The sequence below is a fragment of the Alosa alosa genome, chromosome 11, assembly GCF_017589495.1.
Source record: "Alosa alosa isolate M-15738 ecotype Scorff River chromosome 11, AALO_Geno_1.1, whole genome shotgun sequence".
Classification (NCBI taxonomy): Eukaryota; Metazoa; Chordata; class Actinopteri; order Clupeiformes; family Clupeidae; genus Alosa; species Alosa alosa.
The window spans coordinates 16,363,869-16,388,576 of record NC_063199.1 but is presented as its reverse complement, the minus strand read 5'-3'; the positions used below and the strand labels follow the sequence as shown (position 1 = coordinate 16,388,576).

The following is a 24,708-nucleotide window of genomic DNA, read 5'->3' as shown; positions in this document are numbered from 1 at the left end:
GGAAACATAATTTTATAGAGAGGGAAACGGACAAATTAAGACTTCATAAATGAAAATCTTGAAAATGGAAGGAGGCAGAGCTCTCTGGCCTGAACAGCTTCAGCCACGGCGCAGGAAGGCGAGGAGTCTCCAGAAGGCAGTTACAATTTGCTGAATTAAAAATACATGAATCTTCAACTGCGCTGCTGGTGTTGGCGTTTATTGATGAATAGCATAATAAAATGAAATTACTACCTTTTTAAAATATTTAAGCAGTGAGGTTATCAAAGTTTTAATGTTTTGTAAGTGGAACTGCGATATCATCAAGAAGCGGGAAGTTATTTAAAGGAACAGGCCGTCGGTGAAAAATGGCATTTGGGGCTGGAGAAAAAAGCTCCAGTCTTGTAATTACAGTGGAGTAGGGGGGCTAGTGTATTGAACACAGAACCAATGTACTGAACTGATATATGTGATGTTACACAAGACAATAAGATACATTAGGCCTATATAAAATAATATGTTTAGGTTGAGATTGGAACATATACTAAAACCAAATTGCCTTGTGGAGGTATTGTACTGTGACACCTGAGGCCATCTTCCCTTCCTCAAGTAAACACATGACTGAATGTCCAGATTCAGAGGTACAGTAGGCTACTGTACTGATTTATACGATACAATATACATAAATATTTAGAGTTGTGAAGATGACTGACGCCTGTGAAGTATGTATACTTTCGTGTTTTTCAGAATTCCTGTACTGCTTCACATATTTGCATGCATCCAGTTTAAGTTTTTGGTTTGGTTTAGCATAATGTTTAGGAGAAGTATGAGGTATCAGCCAATGCTTCCATAATGTAAACCGTGCAGATACCAAAGTTAGCTGAATCACTTCATGCCATGGTATCATGCTAGCTGGCTAGCTACTATTGTTAGCCAGTAGATTCATTACTTGTGCAAAAATGTTGTTCTTGTCTTAGTCATTGGGAATTTTCAGTAATAGCTTACAGTGCTTGAGCATTTTGTGTCTACTTGCCCAGTTTTTTTGAGGTTATGTTTCAACTTTGAATAGCCAGACACAGAGCTGTGCTTCCTTCTTGGAACATAGCGGAATGTTATCTCTTAAATACACAAGATCAGGCTGAACTGAGTATACACTTTGAGGTGAAATAGAGCCCATCTGAACATGCATGCATGGTGTTGATTTGTCGTCACTGTGTAGATTAGAATTAATTGAATCAGAGGAGCATATTTGTGGCCAATTTCTCAAAAAAGGAAATGTTTCTTTCAGCCTAATTGTTTTGATCAAGTGTCTATATTTAAATGTAAGCTCTCCATGTAATTGTCTTCAATGCATTTTTTAAGTGCTAGTTGTGATGTATGGTAATTGTGTGTAATACTTCTTGTGGATGGTGTCCTTCTTGGTGCGGGTCCAGGAATGTTACCTGTATAACAATAGAGATGTGGGCAGCCGTGGCCCACTGGTTAGCACTCTGGACTTGTAACCAGAGGGTTGCCGGTTCCAGTGGGCCGCGGCTGAAGTGCCCTTGAGAAAGGCACCTAACCCCTCACTGCTCCCCGAGCACCGCCGTTGAAGCATGCAGCTCACTGCGCCGGGGTTAGTGTGTGCTTCACCTCACTGTGTGTTCACTGTGTGCTGTTTGTGTTTCACTAATTCACCGATTGGGTTAAATGCAGAGACCAAATTTCCCTCACGGGATCAAAAAAGTATTTATACTATACTTAGATATCACTCATCAGATAGTCCAGTATACAATATAACACTGAACATATATAACTATCTTTTTATTTCTGTGGTTCACTGTCTCCCTGAAAAATGCCATAATTGTTTCCTGCAGGTAATCCAAGGACAGAGTGGCACTGAATAGCCTGTCAACATGTACTGTATTTCAGTAGGAATGGCCCTCCTTGATCAGCTTTTTGCCAGTAAGTATTCTTAGCTTTTTTTATCCCAGTGACAAAAAGATCTAAATTCTCTCAACTGGCTTTTGTCTTCTATTGTCACAATCAGGAGCTCTGTGAGCCAGTCAGAAAAACAGGATATCTTTTCTCTTACCTTGCATCTCTGCTGCAAAGCATCCAATTAGAAAAGGGAGGAAGGAGTGGTAGACTGAGAGAGGGAATAAGGACAGTCAGTGTATAAGTGAGACATGGGGCTGCCGAGAAGGAGATCACTGTTGAACCATGTCATATTAATGAAAAACAAATTCAGACTGAAAGAAAGAATAAGGACTATCGCAAAAAAGGACAGTATTGTACAAGGAAAGAGGTGAAACATGATGAAAGAGGTGAAACACCAAGACCCCCACCCCGATCCCTGGAGTCCTCCATATTCCTAGTTGCCAACTTCCCGGCTGTCCTCTTCTGCGACCTTCCCATGCTTATTTTCTTAAGATGAGTTGCCCACTGGTGTCTCGGTCCCCTCTGTGTTCCCTTCAGTGCCTTCACTGGCTGCCTCCTCTTTGTACCTGTCAGTGGCAGTGACCTCTGAACTCAAGGCAATTTGCAGCACAGCTTAAATGTCAGCTGGCTACTTGCAGCCTGTTGATTATGGAGGAAGTAGACAAGGAGACAGGGGAGAGAGAGAGAGAGAGAGAGAGAGAGAAAGAGAAATGAAGGGAGAGAGTTTGTGTGTGTGAAGGGGGTAGTTGCACTTAAGAATTCCATCAGCCATTCATTCCAAGGCTTCTTATTATCATTCCATATTATTCCTCTTCTAACCGAATTTGTGCATCTAATTCAGCTTGAACCATTTAATGTACAAACCTCATTCAACCACCATTGCGTAGGTCTTGAAAAGGACAATTGAGCAATTTTAATTTTCTATACTTTTTGAGATATTAACAGAAAACAAGCTGATTTTTTCTCCCATAGACTTTGCATTAGCATTATAACATTGTAAAGGGTCAAACTAATTTGCACCTGTATCAACTGTCAGCTGCTCAACTAGGCCAACTCTCTCTCTCTCTCTCCATTCTACAAGGATATAAGGCACCTTCCATCCAACTAAGTATATATATATATATATATATATATATATATATATATATATATATATATATAGTATATATAGTATATATTCTCTCCATCCATCTTCCTCAAACTATTCACCCATCCACCCATTAAACTATCAACATCCATTAAAAAATCTGCCTCAACATCCATTAAATGATCTACATTCAACTTTTAAACAATCTCATTTGAAACTACCAATATTCCAACAACAAATATAGCTGCAAGCAGCAATGTGGGGGCCAAGCAGTGCGCTATAGCAGGAATAGAGTTGCCATGGCATGAGCAAGCACTCACAGCAAGTTTGATTGCAATTGGATAAAGAATGGCTGAGAAATAAGCTCATTTACTTTGTTATAGTGCCCCTGGAGGCGCAAATTACACCAATGTCCTTCTCAGAATCAGCTACCATGTCCCTGGACTTCATACACCAAAGAGTTGCTGAGATGTGAGCTCAATTTGCCTATTACAGCACCCCTAGAGGCCAAATGAGACCACTTTCCTTGGATGTCCTCACAATCAGCTACTTTGTCTCTGTATTAAGTTTGGACTTCATACATCAAAGCGTTGCTGAGATACAAGCTCACTTCCCGTATTGCAGCGCCCCCTATAGAGGCCAAATGATGCCAATTTCCTAGGGCGTCATCATAATCAGGTAACATGTCCTTATACCAAGTTTGGACTTTGTACATCAAAGCGTTGCTGAGATACAACCTCATTTCCTGTATTGCAGTGCCCCCTATAGAGGCCAAATGATGCCAATTTCCTAATGCGTCCTCACAATCAGATACCAAGTCCCTGTACCAAGTTTGGACTTCATACATTAAAGCGTAGCCGAGATGTTAGCCCACTTTCTGTTAGGCGGCATCGTCGCCATGTGTGATTGGCTGTCACGGGAAAATAAACTTGAAATTCAAAAATCTGACAAGTATCGTTTGTGCGGCTCGGTCTGAAGATCATCTCTGCCAAGTTCTGTGAAAATCAGATGAAATTTGTAACTGCTGAAACTTTTCGTAGAGTTTGGACTAAATCCAATATGGCGGAGGTCCAATATGGCGGAAAGTGAAGGGATAGGGGTCGATGAACTCGGGATGGTCCAAGGATTCAGACGCTACCTCAATTGTGAAAATCAGACAAAAGAGTCAAGAATGACGCACCTGAACACATGTCCAGCGTTGAACTCGTGGTGGCGCTAGAGTGTTCGATGTATATGCATAAAAATTGCTGTGAGTGACTGGGACAGTGTCCTGACTAATGGTATCGAGTTTTGTTATGTTAACTCAAAGCGTCACCTAGATGTTTGTCCACTTCCTGTTTGGCAGCTTCATCGCCATATTTGATTGGCTGTCATGGGCAAACAAAAATGAAATTGAAAAATCTAACAAGTATCTTTTGTGCGGCTCGGGCAGAAGATCATCTTCGCCAAGTTCCGTGAAAATCGGATGAAATTTGTGAACGCTGAAACTTTTCGTAGAATTTGGACTAAATCCAATATGGCGGAGGTCCAATATGGCGAAAAGTGACGTAATAGGGGTCATTGAACTTAGGTCCGTCCAGGGATCCGGTGCCTGATATGTGAAAATCGGACGCACCGTTCAATGGTCACATGCGTGAATGCAATCCAGGTTCGACCCATTGCTGGCGCTAGAGTGTTGGGCATAGAGTTCTGTAAATTGGTGAAAGTGATCATGGGACAGTGCTGAATCAGTGTGCCAAATTTCATAACTTTAGACCCAGCGGTTCAATTTTCGGCCAGATTTTGACCTGTTGGTGGCGCTAGGCGGCTGGGTTTAGAGGTCCGTAAATGAGTGTGAGTGGTCAGTGGAGTTTCCCGAAACTTTCTGCCAAAAATCTGCACTTTTTAGCCAGGCGTTCTATGGGCTGCCATAGACTCCAATGGCGGAAGTGTAATAATAGGAAAAGCTAGTAACTCAATAGGTGCCATCGCAGCTTCGCTGCTTGGCCCCCAACTATGTGTATCATTAAACTATATCAACATTAAATTATCTGCCTATCAACATGAATTAAACTATCTGTCCATCAACATCCATTAAACTATCTGCCTATCAACCTCCATTAAAATATCTACCTTTCAACATCCATTAAACATTCTGTCCATCTGTAGCGAAGGGAGAGAGCAGTGGCCCCACCCGCTCTTGAACCTGGGCCTGTTCAAACATGCCATTCCTGAAGAAAACCCGTAGCTCAATTACATGCCTACAGGTATGCCTGCTTTAAAAATAGGATGATCGGGAAACATCATTCCAGCTAAGCATTCAATAATGAATACGGAATATTATAATATAGCCTATAATTAATGTGGCCTCTATTACATGTGTAATAAATTTAGGTCTTGGCTGCATGTGACATTTCTACAGATCAGAATGACATAAGCCTAACAACTGTTTTGAGTTAAGTGTGTATAGCTTACTGAATAACTTCCTAATGCTATTCGAAGTGTCAGTTTATTGCACATACTTTTATTTTGAGTGGTCACTACATACCCGTGTTTGATGGCGTGATAAGTGACGTCGCTCAGTCTGCAACTTGTTGTCTAACGTTAGCTATGTGGCATTAGCCTATCGCTCGTTTCAATTTGGGACCTTGCAGTCGGAATTGTTGTTTGTTTAGTCAAAGTATCAAGTCCAAAGTAGCCTGGGCTATTCGAAGCGTCAGTTTATTGCACATACTTTTATTTTGAGTGGTCACTACATACCCCATGTTTGTTGGCGTGCAAAATCCGCATAATCATTTCATGCAAGCAAACTGCATACAGGGAGTCTTTATTGTTGAGGTCAGACACGATAATCCTCTTGCATGTTAACCCACAAGCGGTTCCCGAGTAATCCGTTTTTTAAATTGCGACTGACTATCATCAAAGTGAGACTTGTCAGTACACGATCCATGGGGTGGAGCTCCCCTGAAACTGGTCCCGTTGGAAACAGTGCAGTGCAGCGATAAACGTCCTACGTAAATAAGCAGATTTTGAATTATGCATTAAAAAATCTTCAAAATCGAGAGTGCACACCTTTGTGCCACGCGCGAGCCACATACGAAATCTTAGGTCAGTCTGACAAACGGTCAGCAAGATATGCGTGCCACAGACACACAGATGCTTCTTGCTTTATAGATAGATAAGCTTTCTTATTGCTGTGTCTTTGAGTATATGTCTTTACATGTCCATTTCCGATAAGAGATGGAATCTTCGCTGGCAAATGAGTGGAGCAGATGTATAATGTATACATCATTGTATAATGTCATTTCATCAATTCTGTGTAAGTGTAAATAAAGTCATATAAGCTTTTATCAGTTACAGAGAGCTTTCAAAGGCAGCACACATCGATAAGCAGGAAAGGAAATAATAGCAGTGGTTTTCCCATGAGGAATAACATCTTAATTGGATACAATCTAGCAGTTTTAGGCTCAACATAGGATGCCTCCAACAGCTCAACTGATACTGATAAAAGTTTACTAGTGAATGTTGGTGATATAGTTGCTGATGTTGTCAAGTAAATGCTTTTCAACAGGTGTATTTATCTGTTCTTGCTGTAACCATATATCATCATTAAACACTAAAACTAGATGAACATAAAGCCATACGTGCAAAGGTGGCATGTAGAATAAGAATACACAAATCATATAGAGTTAAATAGCTGCTCCCCTGCACATTATTTCCATATTTTCATCAGTGTATCACACTATTATCCACCATCTAATTGCCCTTGTGTGCATGCATGTGTCTCATTCATCAACAGATGTCAGTCATGTGTATGCAGATACTTTATTAAAATACTTATGGATGGTTTCCTAATACAAGATACATGAATTCTACATACATTTGATTGTGAAGTGCAACTCACACACACACAAACACACACACTGCTCTGCCTGAACTGATTATCAAGGAACAAAGACTGCACCTAATGTCTTTCCCCCTAATTATTACAGCTAATTGCTTCAAATGAAGAAGCTTCTGTGAAGATGCAGGTTCTGATTAGTGACAAGCCACTCTGACATTTTCTCTACCTCAGTACTCTCCTGCTTTAATTGTTTCTTTTCATTATTCCTCTATTTTTAATTGGCATCTTTCCAGAGACCGTACACATGAGTAAAAACTTAATCTGTCTGTGATTCTCTTGCTGCTGTGTGATTAAAGTCAGATACATTTGGACTGTTTTTACTGTCATTAACATGACATCGTTCAACGTGGATCCCCTCCTGATGAATCAGGAGCCCAATGTCTCACTTGTACACTGACCACTCCTACAATGCTGAAATAACAGAACATTACATCAACCACCCACACACTGGACACTGGACTATTAGATGCATGACTTAATGCACCTGGCAGAAGCACAGCACTAGCCTGCTTTCTGTCCATCTGGCACCTGCGCCAGCCAAGTGGCACCAGAGCAAGGGTGTCCCTGTATCTTCAAGCAGCTTTTCAGATAACCTCTCCTGACACTTGTAACAACCTAACACACACACAATTCATTTCCCTCTCTCCCTTCCTCTAACTCCTCTTCCTTCCTCTCCTGACACTTGTAACAACCTAACATGCACACACAATTCATTCCCCTCTCTCTCTTCCTCTAACTCCTCTTCCTTCCTCTCCTGACACTTGTAACAACCTAACATGCACACACAATTAATTCCCCTCTCTCTCTTCCTCTAACTCCTCTTCCTTCCTCTCCTGACACTTGTAACAACCTAACATGCACACACAATTCATTTCCCTCTCACTCTTCCTCTAACTCAGTGGTCCCCAAACTACGGCCCGCGGCCAGATACGGCCCGCCACTTCATTTTGGGTGGCCCCCCAAAACATATCCGTGGTATATAGCATCTGGCCCGCATGGGAGTACGACATCGTCAAACTATAACCTCCGTACTTTCCCCCTTCATTCTCTATGACGAGTCTTAACAGTACCAGTGTAATACTCTTTTTGTCCACTGGTGGTTGTTTTGGCGCTGTTTCGCGTTTGCCATCGAAAACGGAATGAAATGTAGGCCTACCTGCAAACAATTTAAGAGGCCTATGCTGACTGCATCAGTGCTCAAAGTATTCTAAAAGTTTATCAATTAATTGTTAATAACTAACTAACTTTTATTCAAGTCATATTTCTGGGACTTTCTGGGATAATTAATTATTTTTATTTTTATTCACTTGTTCAAATGTACAAATTCACAAAGTTCTCATCAGGTGAGTGAAAGTGGTCATTTCAGATGTTTTTGCCAGCACTTCATAAAACTCATAGTTTGAGAACTTCAAATTATTTGTAGGATATTGCTTGTTCACAAGTTGAGCTGTGTATGCAAAGACACAGAGTTCAGACTTTTGAATTAAACATTTTGAATAAAATACACTTTTGGGACTACCTGCTAATATTATTTCTCTGCTATTAGTATTATTTCATTTGAGCTACATTTTACACTGATATTGTATGATGGCAATATAAACATAGCTAACAATGGTAAATTGCAGTAGCCTATGATTAAATGTAATGGAATATTCAACTAAGGTAGACTGCTGTTGTTCACAGCACTAAGCTATTTATGGTTACTAATATACTCCGAGTCTCTGGCCCTCTCTTAGAGCCGGGCATAGTGAGCTGGCCCTCGGAAGAAAAAGTTTGGGGACCACTGCTCTAACTCCTCTTCCTTCCTCTCCTGACACTTGTAACAACCTAACACACACACAATTCATTTCCCTCTCTCTCTTCCTCTAACTCCTCTTCCTTCCTCTCCTGACACTTATAACAACCTAACACACACACAATTCATTTCCCTCTCTCCCATCCTCTACCTCCTTCTACCACTCTCTCCTTTCACTACACTTTGACTATAACTTCTAACTCCTGCACTCCCATCCTTTAGTAATAGTAGATTGATGCAGTATGAATTCCTACCTAAGGTCTCCTCTGCACTCTCCCATTGGTTGGTGTAGAGAGGCCTGTTCCCATTGGCAGTATGGTGTGGCTATCCTGTTCCCATTGGCGGTACGGTGTGGAGAGGCCTGTTCATCAGTGGCACCCGGTGCACATGGTCTTCCCGACGACGAATTAACAGCAGAGAACCACTGACCGGTAGGCTGCCGATATGTGTGCACGGCAGATAACTATATTAGAGGTGTGTGTGTATTTATGTTAATATTCCTCAACATGAATAAAGTGAAGCAATGTTGAATTGATGAAATGCTGGATTGACTTTTCAATATTTTCTTTGACAGTGCAAACTGTCTGGCCAGATGAGAGGAAACGCACTGAACAAATACACCTAACAGAATGAGGCACACAATCGCATAACCAGCTAGAGCCCACACATATGGCATTATTTGTGCCAGACAAGGACATTTGTGTAAGTTGAAGAATACTGTCACGGCCCACAGACTCAGGACAGGGAGATAGAGTTCAAACAAGATAGTTTCATTTTAAAGGAAAATCAGGAAATGGGTTGTCAAACCCAGGCCAGTATCAAACAGAAGTTCCACTGGAAACAGTAGGCCAAGGAGGGTCCAAAACACAGAAGATCAGCAAACTTAACGGAAGAAGTCCCAAAACACAGAAGATCGACTTAACTAGATCCAAATCCGGAGGCGACTCGAGGGGTCAGACCAGGAGGACGCTGAAACAGGCGAGGGAAATCCAGGAGGAGTATTCCTTGTGAGTCAGGCGGGTGGATAGCACCTTGCGGTCATCTCTGACGAGGCCAGACAAAGACTGAGGGGAGACTGGGGTTTAAAGGAACACGCCACCCAATGTCAGTAGTAATATATGTTCTTACCTTAACTTTCACAAGTTGAGTCATACCTCTCCCGTGTCGGTGCGTGCACTCAAACGCTCTGGTGCGCGGCGCGAATGTGTTAGCATGTTGCTATGCTAGCGTGTGTGTGTGTGTGTGTGTTGTGTGTGTGTGTGTGTGTGTGTGTGTGTGCCCGAGAGAGAGGCACACACACACTAGAGATGCGCTGATGGGCTATTATTTCAACCATAACTGCATAACAAAACTTATCATCCATCCGCCATCCATCAGCACCAAAGTTTTTTGACCAATTTTCAAAACCGCACCCGCCCACCATCCGCTGGTTGTTTTAATGTATATGGGATGCAGCGCTGCTGACGTGAGGCTAGAAAGCTCTTGCCTGTTCTAGAAAGACTGATCCAATGCAGCAAATATATTAAAAGGCTAATGTCCTACATTGGCTATGTTGTAGCCTATCCCCAGAATATCAGCAGCAAACTCAGTCTGTCTCGCAAAACAGTCTCCAAATAAAACGCACATCGGCATGTTGCCTATTCTGCCAGCTTGTGCAAATATATCGTCCAAAATGCTTGATTGCATTGCATTCTCCACATTTTTAGCTAAATTTTCATGTACCACATCAGCATTGGGTGATTGGGTGGTTTTTTTTTGCTTATCTTTACAAGGAACATCATAGATTCAAAACAAAATAGTCACACACAAATATAGGAGTCATAAACAGACCGACATATGAATTAGAATAAAATCCGATCCAGCGGGAAATGTAACGTGGAACCAAAATGCGAAAGAAATATTATAACATTAGCGTTTTGCGGGGTTGATGGGGTCAGAACTCCAAAGTGGGGAATGACAGAAAAAGTTTGAGAGCCACTGCTGTAGTGCTAAAGGCGCAGTTTGAAGTAATTATTGTGACCACAGCATCCTTTGGAGGATGTCTGTTTGCCTGTTGTGTTTTTATACCTATCAGAGCAGTGCCGCAGCTACCATCACGGGCATCACACACTGTGCGTAGGACACCAAAGGACAGAGGGGGCACCAAAATTTAGCCAATAAATAGCTTTACTGCAAACTGATTTTTAATCTTCTTAGTGCAGGGGTCTCAAACACCCGGGGTCTCAAACGTCCTGCCCAATTCCGGCCCGCGACATATGACAAAATAATAATGTAATCCGGCCCTTGAGGCTATTAATTGCGACAAACAACGACACTGATTAAAATAGACGATAGATCCAGGTACGGTGACAAATCTCATTTGTAGATCTACTCTGCTCCACTATGTGCAAGACATCCAGATCTTGATTCAAACCCAAAATCGCTGCGCAAAGTTTTCAGGAAATACTTTACACGCGAGAAACACAAAGACGTGCATTTGTAATGACGCGGAAGCGATGCAGGCCATAGTGTTGCAGAAATTGAAGCAGAAATTAAGCAGAAATAGGCCTACACCAAATGTTGGAAAACGTTCACGTGTGATGAAGTCTTAGGTAAGCTATGTTATTCACCTATTCTAATTCTGAAGGAGAATATCCTTTTGGAGATTATGATCGATCGTCTATGACAGTGATAGTCACGTTGCGTCTGTGAATAGAGGTGCGTGTATACAACGGTGTCCACTAAGCATACCATGCTTGTTTCAACCCTCTGCCCATAGCTTGGAGGTTGCACTGATAATCGTGATGATAGTGTCCGTAATTGATGTGGTACAGACAGCAGGGCTAGTAGAAATAGGGCTCTAAAGAACTACAAAGTCACCCTTAATATGATGCGAACTTCTGGGTACTGCAGATTACCCCATGATAGGAACTGTTTGACCAAAATACTTTATTGTAGGCCTATATTGTAGTAATCTATTACTAAACCACAACATCTTAGGTGTTGGTATACATCTTAGGTGTTTTCCTGTTAATTTGTTATGTGGGTTATATGAAAAAAGGAAAGTAAACCTGCTTAAATATGTTCATCCAGTATTTACTGAAAGGTGCATAATTTGAGGTTCTTGCCATCCAGTGACAAATTAGATGGGTAAATTTACCCCCTTCATAAACTTTTGTTTTACTCAAAGATTTTTACATTTACAGTAGGACTTTATCTCTGACCACTTTCAAGCCATGGCCTTTTGAAATTTTGATATAAAAATCCAATGGTGTTGCTTTCTTAACCCTGATGCCTAGTTTGCCAGGTTTAAAAAAGTTATGAGAGGAAATATTTTTATTTGGTGTGAAAAACACACACATATCTGTTTTTATGTTTTTCATTTATTTTATAATTTGTATTAATATTTATTTTATCATTATTTTATTTATAAGCTAAGGTTGCTAGCACAGGTGTCTAAAACTAGATAAAAACACTTGCACTTTCTGTTTGCAGTTTTGTGTGGTATTTGAAAAAAAGAACATTGCATTTTCAGAAATAGCCGGCCCTCCAATCAGATGACGTTGGCAGAATTGGCCCCCAGCTCATTTGAGTTTGAGACCCCTGTCTTAGAGAATGTTTACAATGTCAATATGCACCAACAGCATGTAGCATAAGAGCTAAGCATGCCTATGGCGTGTGTTCATCTATGAAAGCCAGTGCTTGTGTAATGGGGTAATGAATTGTTCCTTGTGTTTGATGCTAAATCCTGCATAAATGGTTCAGGTCATTGATGGCATTGTTGGTGGCCTGCAGCAGGAAGAGCAATGGCTGCTGTAGGTGGATTGGGCAAGGGGAGGCTCCGTCGTAAAGGTCATTAAAGGTCATGCTGTATTGCATATTGCATATTGCATCCCTCCTTGTGTATGGTCTTCCCTACGGGCCATGTGCGTTTGGCACTGTCTTGTAACATTTGGCACTGACATGTGAACATGTGAAACATGTATTTTGTTTGTTCTTGAAGCATGTTTATATTGTGTTCATGCAATATATCTATTTTGGTGGATCAGGTTTTCATGTCCTCCCGTGGGCGTATTTGTATTTGCTGACCCATGCAGGTAACCAGTGATGGTTGTTGTTTGGGTTCTATGTCTCGTGCATGCTTGAAGTTTCCACTCTGTTACGTTCTAGAATCCAGATGCTGTGCCTTTTATTGCCACGGGAGTGTAATGTTTGCTTTTTTGTGAGCGTTGTTTAGCGTTATTGTCACTGTACACAGTGATTTGTATCTGTGTATCTGATTTACTTTGTACTTTGTGTTTTACTGTCCGGTTGTTTGTATGTGTTGAATTCACATTGTATGATCACCATATAACAATATATGTATTTAGATACAGATTAGAAATAAATAAATATTTTAAATATTTTACGTATACACCTACATACACTTGCACATTCATATTCATGTTTTTATGCCACATTATACATTTTGGAGTTTCTTGTGATTATTTTATGGACACCTCTTCATACTTTTATATTAGTGATTCTAATTGTATTGACTTTAGGAAGTTTATTAATTTATTCATTTAGTAAAGCATAGTAGTAATTTAACCCCATGCAAGAAAAATGATAACTGCTATAGATGGACCAGATTTTCATGTCCCATGTTTGAATTTGCTAACCCATGCAAATATGACAAATAAACCACCTCATCCACCATTCCTATAAGTCCATCAGTGCAGTCATACACAACGCAGGTTGCACTTGCATAGAACTTCAGTGTTTCCTGAGTGCTCTGTCTGGTATTAGAGAAAGCCTTTGTGGATGGACACTTTTAGATAACACTGAGGGAAGACTGATTCTTGTGTCCATTTATATTTGATTAGGCTTTTACTAAAAAAGCCCTCTTGGCCAACACTGAGTAGAGAGGTCAACACTCTGCCCTTTCCAAGCGCTAAAAGCACATGGTGCCCTTCTGTGACGATGAGAGGTGTATTCTGATGGACCCTGGGAAATTCCTGCACATCCTTATTTGGTCTCTCTCTGTGTGTGTGTGTGTGTCAGCGTGTGTGGGACCATACATGACAATGTATTTATGAGAGTGCAAAGCCCCAGCATCTGATTTGTTGTCTTTGGATGTTGGGTGGAAGTGATGAAGTCAAAACCCATATCCAACGATACAGAGACAGCAATGAGACGAGAGATCATATTGATGCTTGTTAAGGTTAAAAATGCCCTGGAAATGGTATGTTCTGTGGGTATGTGTGTGTGTGTGTGTGTGAGAGAGAGAGAGGGAGGGAGGGAGGGAGGGAGAGAGAGAGAGAGAGAGAAAGAGAGAGAATATGAGTAATAGTGTTGAGGACTACTGAACTATTTAAACTGTTGAAGTGTTACATAGCAACCCCTGGAAACAGTCTCTTGCTTTTTAAAAAAAAATCCTTTTGCTAGCAGGAATATTTTATGCATGACATCAAATTACTATTTAGTTTTGCGCTGAGGCATGGGAAATCACAGCCACATTTCTGTTCCTACAACAGAAGTCTATGATCCCCTTTCATACAAGGATCTACAAAACAAGCGTATTCATTTACTGGGATTATACAGTGATAAAAACAGGCAGGGTGTTTTGCTTATTGGTAATTGGGAGGAATCCATGTCAGTGTTAGAACATTTTTCATCCTAAAAAGCACAATAGGAAATAGGAGATATAATACATGTTATACTAGTGTCCCCTACTGGTGACATTCAGAACTGTACATTAAATAAACATGTATTTGGTGATTTTACAACAGTATAAATGATAGGAAAATGCAGACCCATACAGCATTTTCCATGAATGGAATATGGGTAATTTAGCTACATTGTTGCACTAACTGTACATCCTATACTCAACTCGATTAATAGTTCTCCTTTTTTTTTCTCTTCTCAGAAACTGTACCTCACAAAACTGATTATCAATTTCGAATTTGTGTTCTTTCATCTCCAAGGTAGGTCTTGAGTGTTGCAAAGATTCAATTAAACCTTCAAAGAGATCACAGATTTACTGATGTGGAGCACAGTACAATAAGGACGTCGTTTGAGTTCTTTGTTTGCATGTTTGGCAAATTGGAGAAAAAACATAGATTTCTTCTGCCCGTCTCTAAAGTGAGATTGAGCAAACAACTGAATGAGTTAGTGAGTTTTTTTTTCTTCAGCCTCTTAAGAGGATCATAAGAAGACATGCAGATCAGTTGTGCACAGGCTTCATCTGCTAGGTTTTTTTTTCTTTTTCTGAACGCAGACAAATTTAGGAAAAAAGGAAAGTCCCTCCAACCTGACCAACAGCACCCAAAGTAAAAGCAAAAACACAAAATTCAGATGAGCTCACAAGTGATCTCTTCCACCTTCTGAAAAATACTGAGAACAGTACACGTGAGATGATAGCAAGTTCAAATGTTTATTTATAATACAAGAATAGTTTGTGCAAGAGTTTTAACATGGAACGTGGACCTGTACAATATCAACAACGTTTTTATAAATGCAATGCAATGGCAAACCTGCAGAGCACAACATTGAGCTATACAGTTTGGCCATGATTGTGTCAAAAAAGGATATATTTCAGCTAGATATATAAAGTTTGTATTTTTTTTTAAGCACAAAAGTTCAGGCTGTATACATTTATTGGTTTTATGTAAGGTTATATGTATATAAAGTGCAAAAAAACAAAAACACTTACAGTGATGGCATGACCCTGAAGTGCTGTGTGGGAGTGTGTGCATCCACCCCATGTATATAATAATACATCGTCTTATGGCAGAGCGGTTAGTTACACACACGTATATGGCCTATGCTGAGCAGGTATCTCTTACTAATACAAGAACCCGTCAGCCTGTCAGAGAATACAAAGTTTAACGGGTTACCAAGTCAATGTGCAAGATATTGAGTTATACCAATATAATTAATATGAACAGCTGCAACAAAAGCTATCTAAAATTTCCCCTTTTTACATTTAAAAATAGACATTTGTCTGACTTCTGTCCTTCAGCATCTATAGTAGCACCACAGGATTTCAGGTTTCAAGCCTAGAAATATGAATTTACCTGAAAAAAAGTACTGAGCGATTTCTTACTTTGGAAGTATAAGGCATTTATGTCACTGAAAACATAAGAAAATATATAAGCACTGTTAGTTACTAGATTACATGTTTTCTTAATATGGTTTGCATTTGATTTTCTCTTTATATAACATTTTATCGGCATAATGTCTGGATTAAGTTGTTTTGTTTAAAACAAAGCAGGTGTATTCAGCATCACAGTTAAGTCTCGTCGATCGTACAGGAGAGAGGGGATCGGTTTATTGTTGTCCAGTTCACGTTTCCATGATGATCTCCTGCCCCATATGGGCATCTAGTTCTGCTGGGAGCCCTGTAAAAGGGAAGTATGAAAGGAGCCATTGGAGGCATTGCACACAAAAGTGTACAAACAGATCCTGTGCATTCCTCCAGTAGACTACAGCATGCAAAACTAACCAATTACAAAACTGATATGAAACCAGGTTGCTGAGAGCGACAGGCTGACATCTGGGGGTTCCAGAAAGTATTTCTGTGCCAGTTCACTTTAGTCCTTACACACAATAGTAGTCACCTGGATATAACAGCTTGATTAAAAAAGCTGCTAGATACTGCATGTGTTCACACACATAAGTAGCAGGGCTCTTACCGAGTTCGTTCTCTTGCGTTTCCAGCAGTCGGGATTGAGGCGTTTCTGCTCCTCCGCTAGAGCCTTGGCCTCCATGGTGTATATCCTCCTCTCCTCGTTCTTCATCTTCTTCCACTTGTCCCCAAGGATCACGCTGATGGCTCTGTGGGCCAAAGGGCAAAGGGCAGCAGTCAGAGGTGTGCATGAAAAATGTCTCTCCTCTGCAGTGCACTCAATTAATCTGTCCCTAAAGGTCTATGTGGAAACAGTATGATGCCTAGGCCTAATAGGCGAAACAGTCAAAAACCACATCAAGATAAAAATCTTCACATTAATAAAGATCACTTCTAATGATGTCTTTTAAGTTTAATAAACATGCTGCCTTAGAATAGCACCACTATATTAACATCCAGTAAATATTTTTGTCAAACGCCAATGGCTACATTATAAATCCTTAGTTTCAGCATGTAATATACTTCATAGTGTATTGCCAATGTACTGAACACATAAACAATAAATGTTAATATAAGAATTAAATAATGGCTGCACAGATCAGTGGTCTCTCTCTTCAGAGTCTGTGTGTCTCCATTACAAAGCCCAGCTACTTAGGCTCCAAGTTTCTGTTTACTGTGCAGTCTCAGAGGTCTTTGACCAAGCCTGCTGTCTTGGCTGTGTGAGCTAATGGTTCTGCAGCATTCCACACATACAGCCCATGAGTCTTCAGAGCCTTCATAATCAACATGTCACTCTAGCTTTCACTGTGCCGACAAGCAGAGTAGATATGCACACACACACACACACACACACACACACACACATACGCACACGCACACACACACGCATGCACACACATAGACACACACACACACACATCACTGGAGTCTGGTCTATTGTATATGTAAGGGATTGTGGGACAAAAATATGTGTTGCTTGTTTGCTATGAGATATCTGAGCTGCCTTTCTAAATATCCACACGATGGTTCTTGGAAAACGCCCGCTCCTCATTTCCTTGTGCTGTCAATCACCAGCTGGCTGAGAGCTACTCCCCCTCAGGGGTGGTATGAACTCTCGAAGAGCAATGAATGAGGGAACCCCTCCCACACACACCTACCTGTTGACAGAACATGAATGGCCCCCAACCATACCTTCTAAATAGCTGTGGAGCTAGTCTCTGCTACGCCACTGACATGTAATGCCTTTTGTTTGTTTCCATTTATATGCAGCAGCTACTGCCTGCTAGCAGGTGCAAAATCAATAACAGGAACCATGGGCAATCACTGTTTTCATTTTAGCCAAACAGCAACAAGAGTACTGATTATGAAGTGGGCTGTTTAGGCCTAATATTCCATTCTACCAGGCTTTGGAGAGAATAGTGCTAGCCACAGTTTTCAGCATAACACTTCATCCCCTGCTGCCCTTAGGTCACTGACACCTATCCATCAATTTGAGGTTCAGTATCCAAACAGCCTCTCTTAGCTTCTCACTGGTTAAAGGTCATGGCTCACTCTAAAACTTCAGGAGGGTGTATGGTTTTCTGACTACAACTCTGTGTCAGCTTGGTTTAGAGAAGATAAAAATGACACAACATTTTGCATTAGTTTTTGTCTTTTATAACAATACAACAATCTGCTTACCTATGAACTTAGCATAAGAATAAGATACATTAAGAAGAAATACCATGCCCTTCCCGTGTACAGTAAGTGAACTATGACTACACAGAACAGACTCTAAAACCAAGCTGAGCATTTTTCAGTGACTACCAGAATATCACCAGAATATCCAACTCAGTGGCCTGAGGTGACCCTCACTGACACTGACACATAATTTTCTAAAATAAATGATCTGAGTGAATTTGGTCAATGATAAGTAACACTTTATTAATACTAATATTACAGTGGAAAACGCTAGTCATCTTCTTTATGACAAGGTCTTATTTTTTTTGTACCCTGGTATGAGAGGCCTCTCTCCATTGAGGGCTGTTTTCAGTCATTGTATCCTAATGGGTGTAGGGTTCATTTTGAAGCCACTGGACACTGACCAGTATGGGATTTCTATGCTTCCAACTTCGCCACTATCATTGGAAGCTGATATATTTGGCTTATACCAAACCCTGTTGGTAGTAAAGCAATAATGTATTTTTCCCTTGATGAATCATTTTACACTTTCTTCTTGCTCCTGCTTCAACTCTTCTAGGTGTGCTAGCATTGCTTTACAGTTAGTATTGCTTTGTCTAGCCTTAGCACTATAGCAAACAGTAAACTCATAATTTCAACACTATTGCGTTTAGCCACTCCTGCTGCTCACTGATGGATGGGCTGCTCAGAATGGCTAATTCTGCAAACATCTGTTCCAAACTGTAATCCCAGTGAGCTGGGAGAAGGAAGCGGATAGAGACAGTTGTTTTATATAAGAGAAATAAAACTTCTGCTGGGTTGGGCGAAACACTGAAAAATATGAAAAGTGGCATGACTGTTAACAAGCCTTGTCAAAACCCTTCTAAATGAACTTATAATTATGACAATTGGGAATAGTGTTTCTTCTCAAGCTGGCATCCTCTCCTTTGTTAGCTGTATCTTAGAGAAGATGCAAATGAGCTCCCCGTGGGAGTTTGAGTTACTTGCCTGTTGTCCTTGCCAGGATACATCTGGGTGTACTCCACACGATACTTCTTGGCGAAGAGCATGAAGGCGTTCATTGGCCGCTTGCATTTGGTGGGCGTGGTGTTGCTGCTGCTTGTTCCTGAGTTGTGGCCGCGATTGGATTTGCTGTGGGAAGCACTGGAGGGCTCCTGGTCACGGCCCAGCTTGTCACAGTCTGGGCTGACAGCGCCCCCACTTGACTGGGAGGCCCGGCGCTGGCGAGCCATGCTACTCAGGACGTACACAGCCGAAGAGTCCAGAGGGGTGAAATCATAACTGTATCCACACACACACACACACACACACACACACACACACACACACACACACGTACTATTATGAACTGTTACTCAAGTTCAGGAGTTAATTGTCACTCACATGCCTATTACTTAATGGCAGTGCATGGCTCGTTACTGTAATTAAATGGCCAGAACGAAATGTAAGTCTTGCACCAATATACCCTCTACTCTATTCATAACATGCACAAACAAAACAGGTTATAATCTCATCTAAAAGGATAACTGTACCACCCTGTTAAAATGCTGATAGCTGTAACTGTAAGTCAAACATTAACATCTCAATCTCCCTCTCTCTTACAGACACACACACACACACACATATACACACACCCCTCATTTCCCAACCCACTCTGTACCTTCTGAATGTGTCAAACACAACAGAGTCATCACAGTTGATGGCATCTTTGTGCCCTGGAGGTAGACACAGGTCTCCCACCTGCACGTCATAGCAGGGGATTCCATACTGCACCACAGTAAGGCTCGGGTAGAAGGAGGACCACCCTGTACAGACAGCAAACACACACACACACACACACACACACACACAGGTGAGACTCGCATGAGAGTCACAGACAGCAAGCACTCTATATTAGTTATCACCTACTTACACTACTTACTGCATTCAGTCAGAGATAGCAAGCACTCTCTATTAGTTATCACCTACTTACACTACTTACATACTGCATTCTGCACACTCGCAGAGAGTCAGATACTAAACCAAATCATCCATTCACATTGCACCAACTCCTTCAGTTTTGCCTCTTCAGAGACATGACTCCCATACCTTTGTTTTTCACATAGAAGGGGTGGTCTAATCTGCACTCAGTGGTTAAAAGGCCATCTTCTGGTGAGCCCGGGTCAAAGGTCAATTTGAGTGCAGATTGGCCGAAGGACACAATCTCCTCAAATGCCACCAACTTCAGACCTTCTGAACCATAGCCCTGCAAAAACAGGAAATATACCAAATGTATTGAGGGGGGACGTTTTGCTCTCAAGCAGTAGATGTGAATGCAATTGGTTTGGTTCTTTCTCTTCTCTCTGGGTTTTGACTTTTCAATAGACTGCTCTCTTAATGGCTTGTCATGAACAGTAATGCATCAATGAATCATGCCTGAAGCTAATTTTAGCCAACAGCACTTCCCCACAAGCCTCTAGAGACATGCACTCTCAAATAATGGCCATTTATTGCAAGTGCTCTTCAGCTGCTGTTCTTTACCTTTGGAGAGATGGATGACATTCCTCCTTCATCATCTGACTCGTCGTCTGAGTTGCTTAAGTCTTCAACATCCTGCCACTCTACATTGGAGCCCTTATGGAAGCGCAAACGAGTTCCTGACAAAGGTTAAGTTCACATGTGTTATTATCATTATATACTGTAATTGTATACAATGTCTCAACTGACAGCAGTCCTTGTTTGGTGGAGATTTTCATAGCAGAGGACAGTTGTCTACGCTAAGCTACATATCAAATGAACACATTTTCTGCCTATTTCAAAATAAAATCTATGATTCCATACATCGTTGTCTCTGTACTTGTACTCTGCACAATGACAATAAAATCGAATCTAATCTAATCTCAAAATAAAGAAAAACATACATAAAACACATCAATTTTTTACTTTTGATTCAAAACTATTTTCTTAAACATTTCTTCAATATCTATATTTCCTAAGCATTCCTGGTTGTTAAAAGACTTTAAAGACTTGCAGAAATGCATGACTTTTAGAAGTATTTACATGTATATGTCAGCCCTCTCCAGGCAATTGCGCAATTCATGTTTTGAGTTGCACTATGAGTTGCAGTACCACAGTTAGAACAATAGGGGGGGCTGTTTCTATTAATATGATATCAGTTCATAAAATGGCTGATGTTCATTCAATCACTCCCACTGTACTGACTAGGAGACGCTAGAACAGATCAGCACATTTTCTATGTTCTGTGGTCCAATATGACATGCCTCTGATTGCTCACACATTTTTTTATCAGTGTGGTTTTTGAAAACAGGTTTAACCTTTAAACCTTTACGTCCTATTACAAGCCAGGGGGAGATCGACGCTGAGGATTAAATGGCACTAGTAACAGAGTAGTACAGAGGCACTATAGTTTGCCTGGATATTGCGTGTTTTTTTCCACATTTGTGAAAACATTTGTATAATTAGGGTGAATTATAAAGGATATGTCAAATCTAGGCTTATATGGTTTTCACTAGAAATACCCAATTCACACTATAAAGTCAATTACATTTTCGTCAATGCATTATTTCAAAGGCAATGTTCCTTGTGAATATTAGGATGATTTCAAGGGTCTGGAAGGTCTCAATATATAGGTAATAAAAGTATTATAAACATAAATGTAGGTTAAAAAGTCAAACTTTCAATTTGTTACTACAAAACTCCTTTGCCAATTTAGTGTGCCCATGTAAGTATATGTTTAAGAGGGCCCCATTGTTGTGCCATTCAATACCTTTTAGGAAGCAATGCCAGACTGTGGAGGGCCAAGAGTGAGACCATCCCATGTCATCATCGTCTGATAACGAGGACATGCAGAAGCTACCAGACTCTGACTCGCTGCTGGCCTAAGGGGTGGCATTCAAAGGGACACAAATGTCACATTTACAGCACAAATAGTGTGAGAAGGGTGGATGTGGGGGTGTTTGTGAGGGGATGAAGGCTTGTACCCTGACACGCCTGCGCTCCCTCATATGGGTCCGGGCCGGACTCGGGGCACTGGAAGCCTGGGGGGGCCGGGCGTAGGAATGTAAACTGTTACTCGTGGCAAAGATGTGCACAGGGGAGGATCTGAGGGTAACAACAAACAAACAAACAAACGGAAATCAGACCAAAGGTATGATAAACATTCCATATGCTTACCGCCATACCAGCCAAAGACTGTCCATGTGTATAGAAAATGCCATGATCCATTTAATGTCTATGCACTTGAAATAACAATTGTTATGTAATCGGTTTCAGTACCATGCCTATGTGACATATGTATCCTCAAGTGTGCTGTGCATGGGTGTGGGCATGACACCTTACTTTATTAAATGACGTAATTAGCCATTATAACTCATTTGTAACTGTATGTATGACCTGTTGTGGGGGGCGTTCTGTAGCAGGGGACTCTGTGGGCTCGTGGCGATGTTGGCCAGCTCTGCCAGCCAGTTGGTGTTGGTGTGAGGGGAGGAGGCTCCATCCACCCCTTTGCCCCAGGCCTCCCCAGGGCCTTCCTGGTGTGACACGCCTGCCTCGACCTGGAACACGCTCGGAGAGGCCTGGTCCTCCTGCACCTCCTGCAGCTCCGGAAGGTCATCTGTACAGTTAACACAGAAACAGCTCTTCAGAAGTTCATATCCACAACATTTTGTTATCTTAAAGAAACACACCAACTTCTTGGGTTAACCTAACTTACATGTAGCATAATTCATTTGAAGACCTGTAGCTAAAAGGGAGTTATAGGCTAACTAGTCTAATCCACTTCCAGTGAATTATGCTAGGCTAACGGCGTCAGACTGGGTTATTGCACATACAGAGAGAATGTATCAAATATTCAAATATTGTTTTCTCTGATAAGAACTGTATGCTGAGCCATATTTATTAGGTCAGGACATGCAATAATGTGCAACATTCATCTGATTGATTGATATCAAGAATATTATGCAATAGCTTACCATATTCCATGTGACTCTCAGTGGAAGGGCATCCTGGAGAGGAAGGCAGATCTTCGTTGCACTTTAGCATGTCGAAGGCCTCATCCATACCTACAGTCTCCACCTGCGATTCCAAAACTCTCTCTGGCACCGAATGAGTTTTCATTTCCCACACCATATTACGCCATGTCAGTTTGCCTGACTGACGAAAAAAAGACGTGTGAAACATAAGTATAATAAACGTTAATGTATTAATTTACTTATTTATTGTATTATTATGTCATTAACGACTGAAGACCACGAACAAAAATTGCAATTGCACGAACCATATCGAAATATCAGTGTTGTTCGTGATAAGTATCATTGCTTTGACAAATATGCGAAATGACTTCAATTAAACGAATGAAAAGGGCCTCAACGACAATTTGTTTGGGTAAGAAAGGGCAAAACTCTGTGAATTAAGTTCTTTGTTTGCGTACGTTCTGTCTTCGTTTCGAAAAAGAGCTGTCATGTGACCTCTTGCATGCAAGGCTTGTTTATAAACTTTAAGAACTTCGCGCATGCGCTTCCCTATTCATTCATTCATAACTGCGTAACAAGACGAGATCAATAACAGTCGGATTAAACTGAACATTCCAGTGAAATGAATTAGCCTGACATATTTTCGAATATATCTTTGCTTAACAATATTTTTCCACAGTCACATTTTACACGTCGGTTCAATTTCTAACAACAACAAAAACTGAATTGATTCTGGGCAGGTCGAATCCTGTCGAATGAAAACATTCACATCTGTCAATCGAGATACAATGGAAAAATAGACAATACCGACGACAACAGTTAATATTCTCGTGAGATGACTGGGTCGATAGTAACATTCATTCATACATTGCTAGTTTTCACTGAGCAAAGGGCGATTAAATAAATATATAACGTAGCCTAATATACGAACATAGAAGCAGTCCAATCGTAAATTCAACGACGGTGTCATGTCTTTTGTTCGCAAAATACATGACTGCTTGTAATCAATCCAAACCGTATGTTAGATTCAAACAAGTAAAAAAAAACAATTGTTGCTCCTTGAACAGGCTATTGACAAAAAGGAACGCCAAAATGTAGGGGCGAGCTTCTAACTTGTAAACAAAAGAATGTCAACAAGTTGAGACATGAGCACTCTTCTATAGCCCCTTCGTTCTAAGCCCTGAAATGAATGAAACAAAATGTCGAAAGACATTTTAAAGGACAACAAAGCGTATCAACGTATTTTCGAGATTGCAGGTCGATTAACTACCTGTCCAGCGAACTCGCTAGCAACTAACTAGCTACAACCAAAACAACAAACGTCACAATGAAAAAAATCGATCTTAATCAACTTGTCATTTGCCATCGACCAAAAACATAGCAGTCATTTCAAGCAACACATTTGTCATAACCTATAACTTAAATTCTGATTTCTCATTTCGGTTAGGATTGTCATTCTTTTGTTTAAAAGAGATCTATTGCTAACTTTCTTACTTACCAAACCTGTCGCCATTACCGAGTATCTCTGGCATCCGCTGAAGGGGTGGGACCGATTACTTTTAGAAACACTACACCATTGGATGACGTTAGCGTCAATAAAAAAGCTACGGATGGCCATTGGTCTGTCCGTGATACATAACATAAGACATGCTGAGGTTTGTTATTGAAACAGTCATTGGTTGACTGTATACGCCCGTTAGATTCATTGAGACCTTTATTGGATGATGCTTCTGCAAGCTTTTTCTTTGTTAGATCAACCGACTATAACATCCTCATATTAAATGCTTGTGGACAGTTGACTGTTCT

At 40.8% G+C, this 24,708-nt stretch overlaps 1 protein-coding gene across 4 annotated transcripts; it reads right to left on the bottom strand.

Annotated features, from left to right (window-relative positions):
• Positions 1 to 15,039: 15,039 nt before the first annotated feature.
• Positions 15,040 to 24,453, bottom strand: hbp1 (HMG-box transcription factor 1). Of its 4 annotated transcripts, none has more exons than XM_048257394.1 (11): positions 24,401 to 24,453; positions 22,903 to 23,083; positions 22,325 to 22,544; positions 21,913 to 22,033; positions 21,699 to 21,810; positions 20,453 to 20,568; positions 20,021 to 20,177; positions 19,593 to 19,737; positions 18,920 to 19,213; positions 16,320 to 16,461; positions 15,040 to 16,025 (listed from the first exon to the last, which is right to left on the bottom strand). In XM_048257394.1, exons 1-11 carry the CDS (start codon positions 24,413 to 24,415, stop codon positions 16,008 to 16,010), a joined length of 1,521 nt encoding a protein of 506 aa, XP_048113351.1. In that variant the 5' UTR covers positions 24,416 to 24,453; the 3' UTR covers positions 15,040 to 16,007. The 4 variants fall into 4 exon arrangements, with proteins under 4 accessions (XP_048113351.1, XP_048113353.1, XP_048113350.1 ...); XM_048257396.1 differs by lacking the exon at positions 24,401 to 24,453 and adding an exon at positions 23,208 to 24,164; XM_048257393.1 differs by lacking the exon at positions 24,401 to 24,453 and adding an exon at positions 23,834 to 24,164.
• Between the last annotated feature and the right edge of the window lie 255 nt (positions 24,454 to 24,708).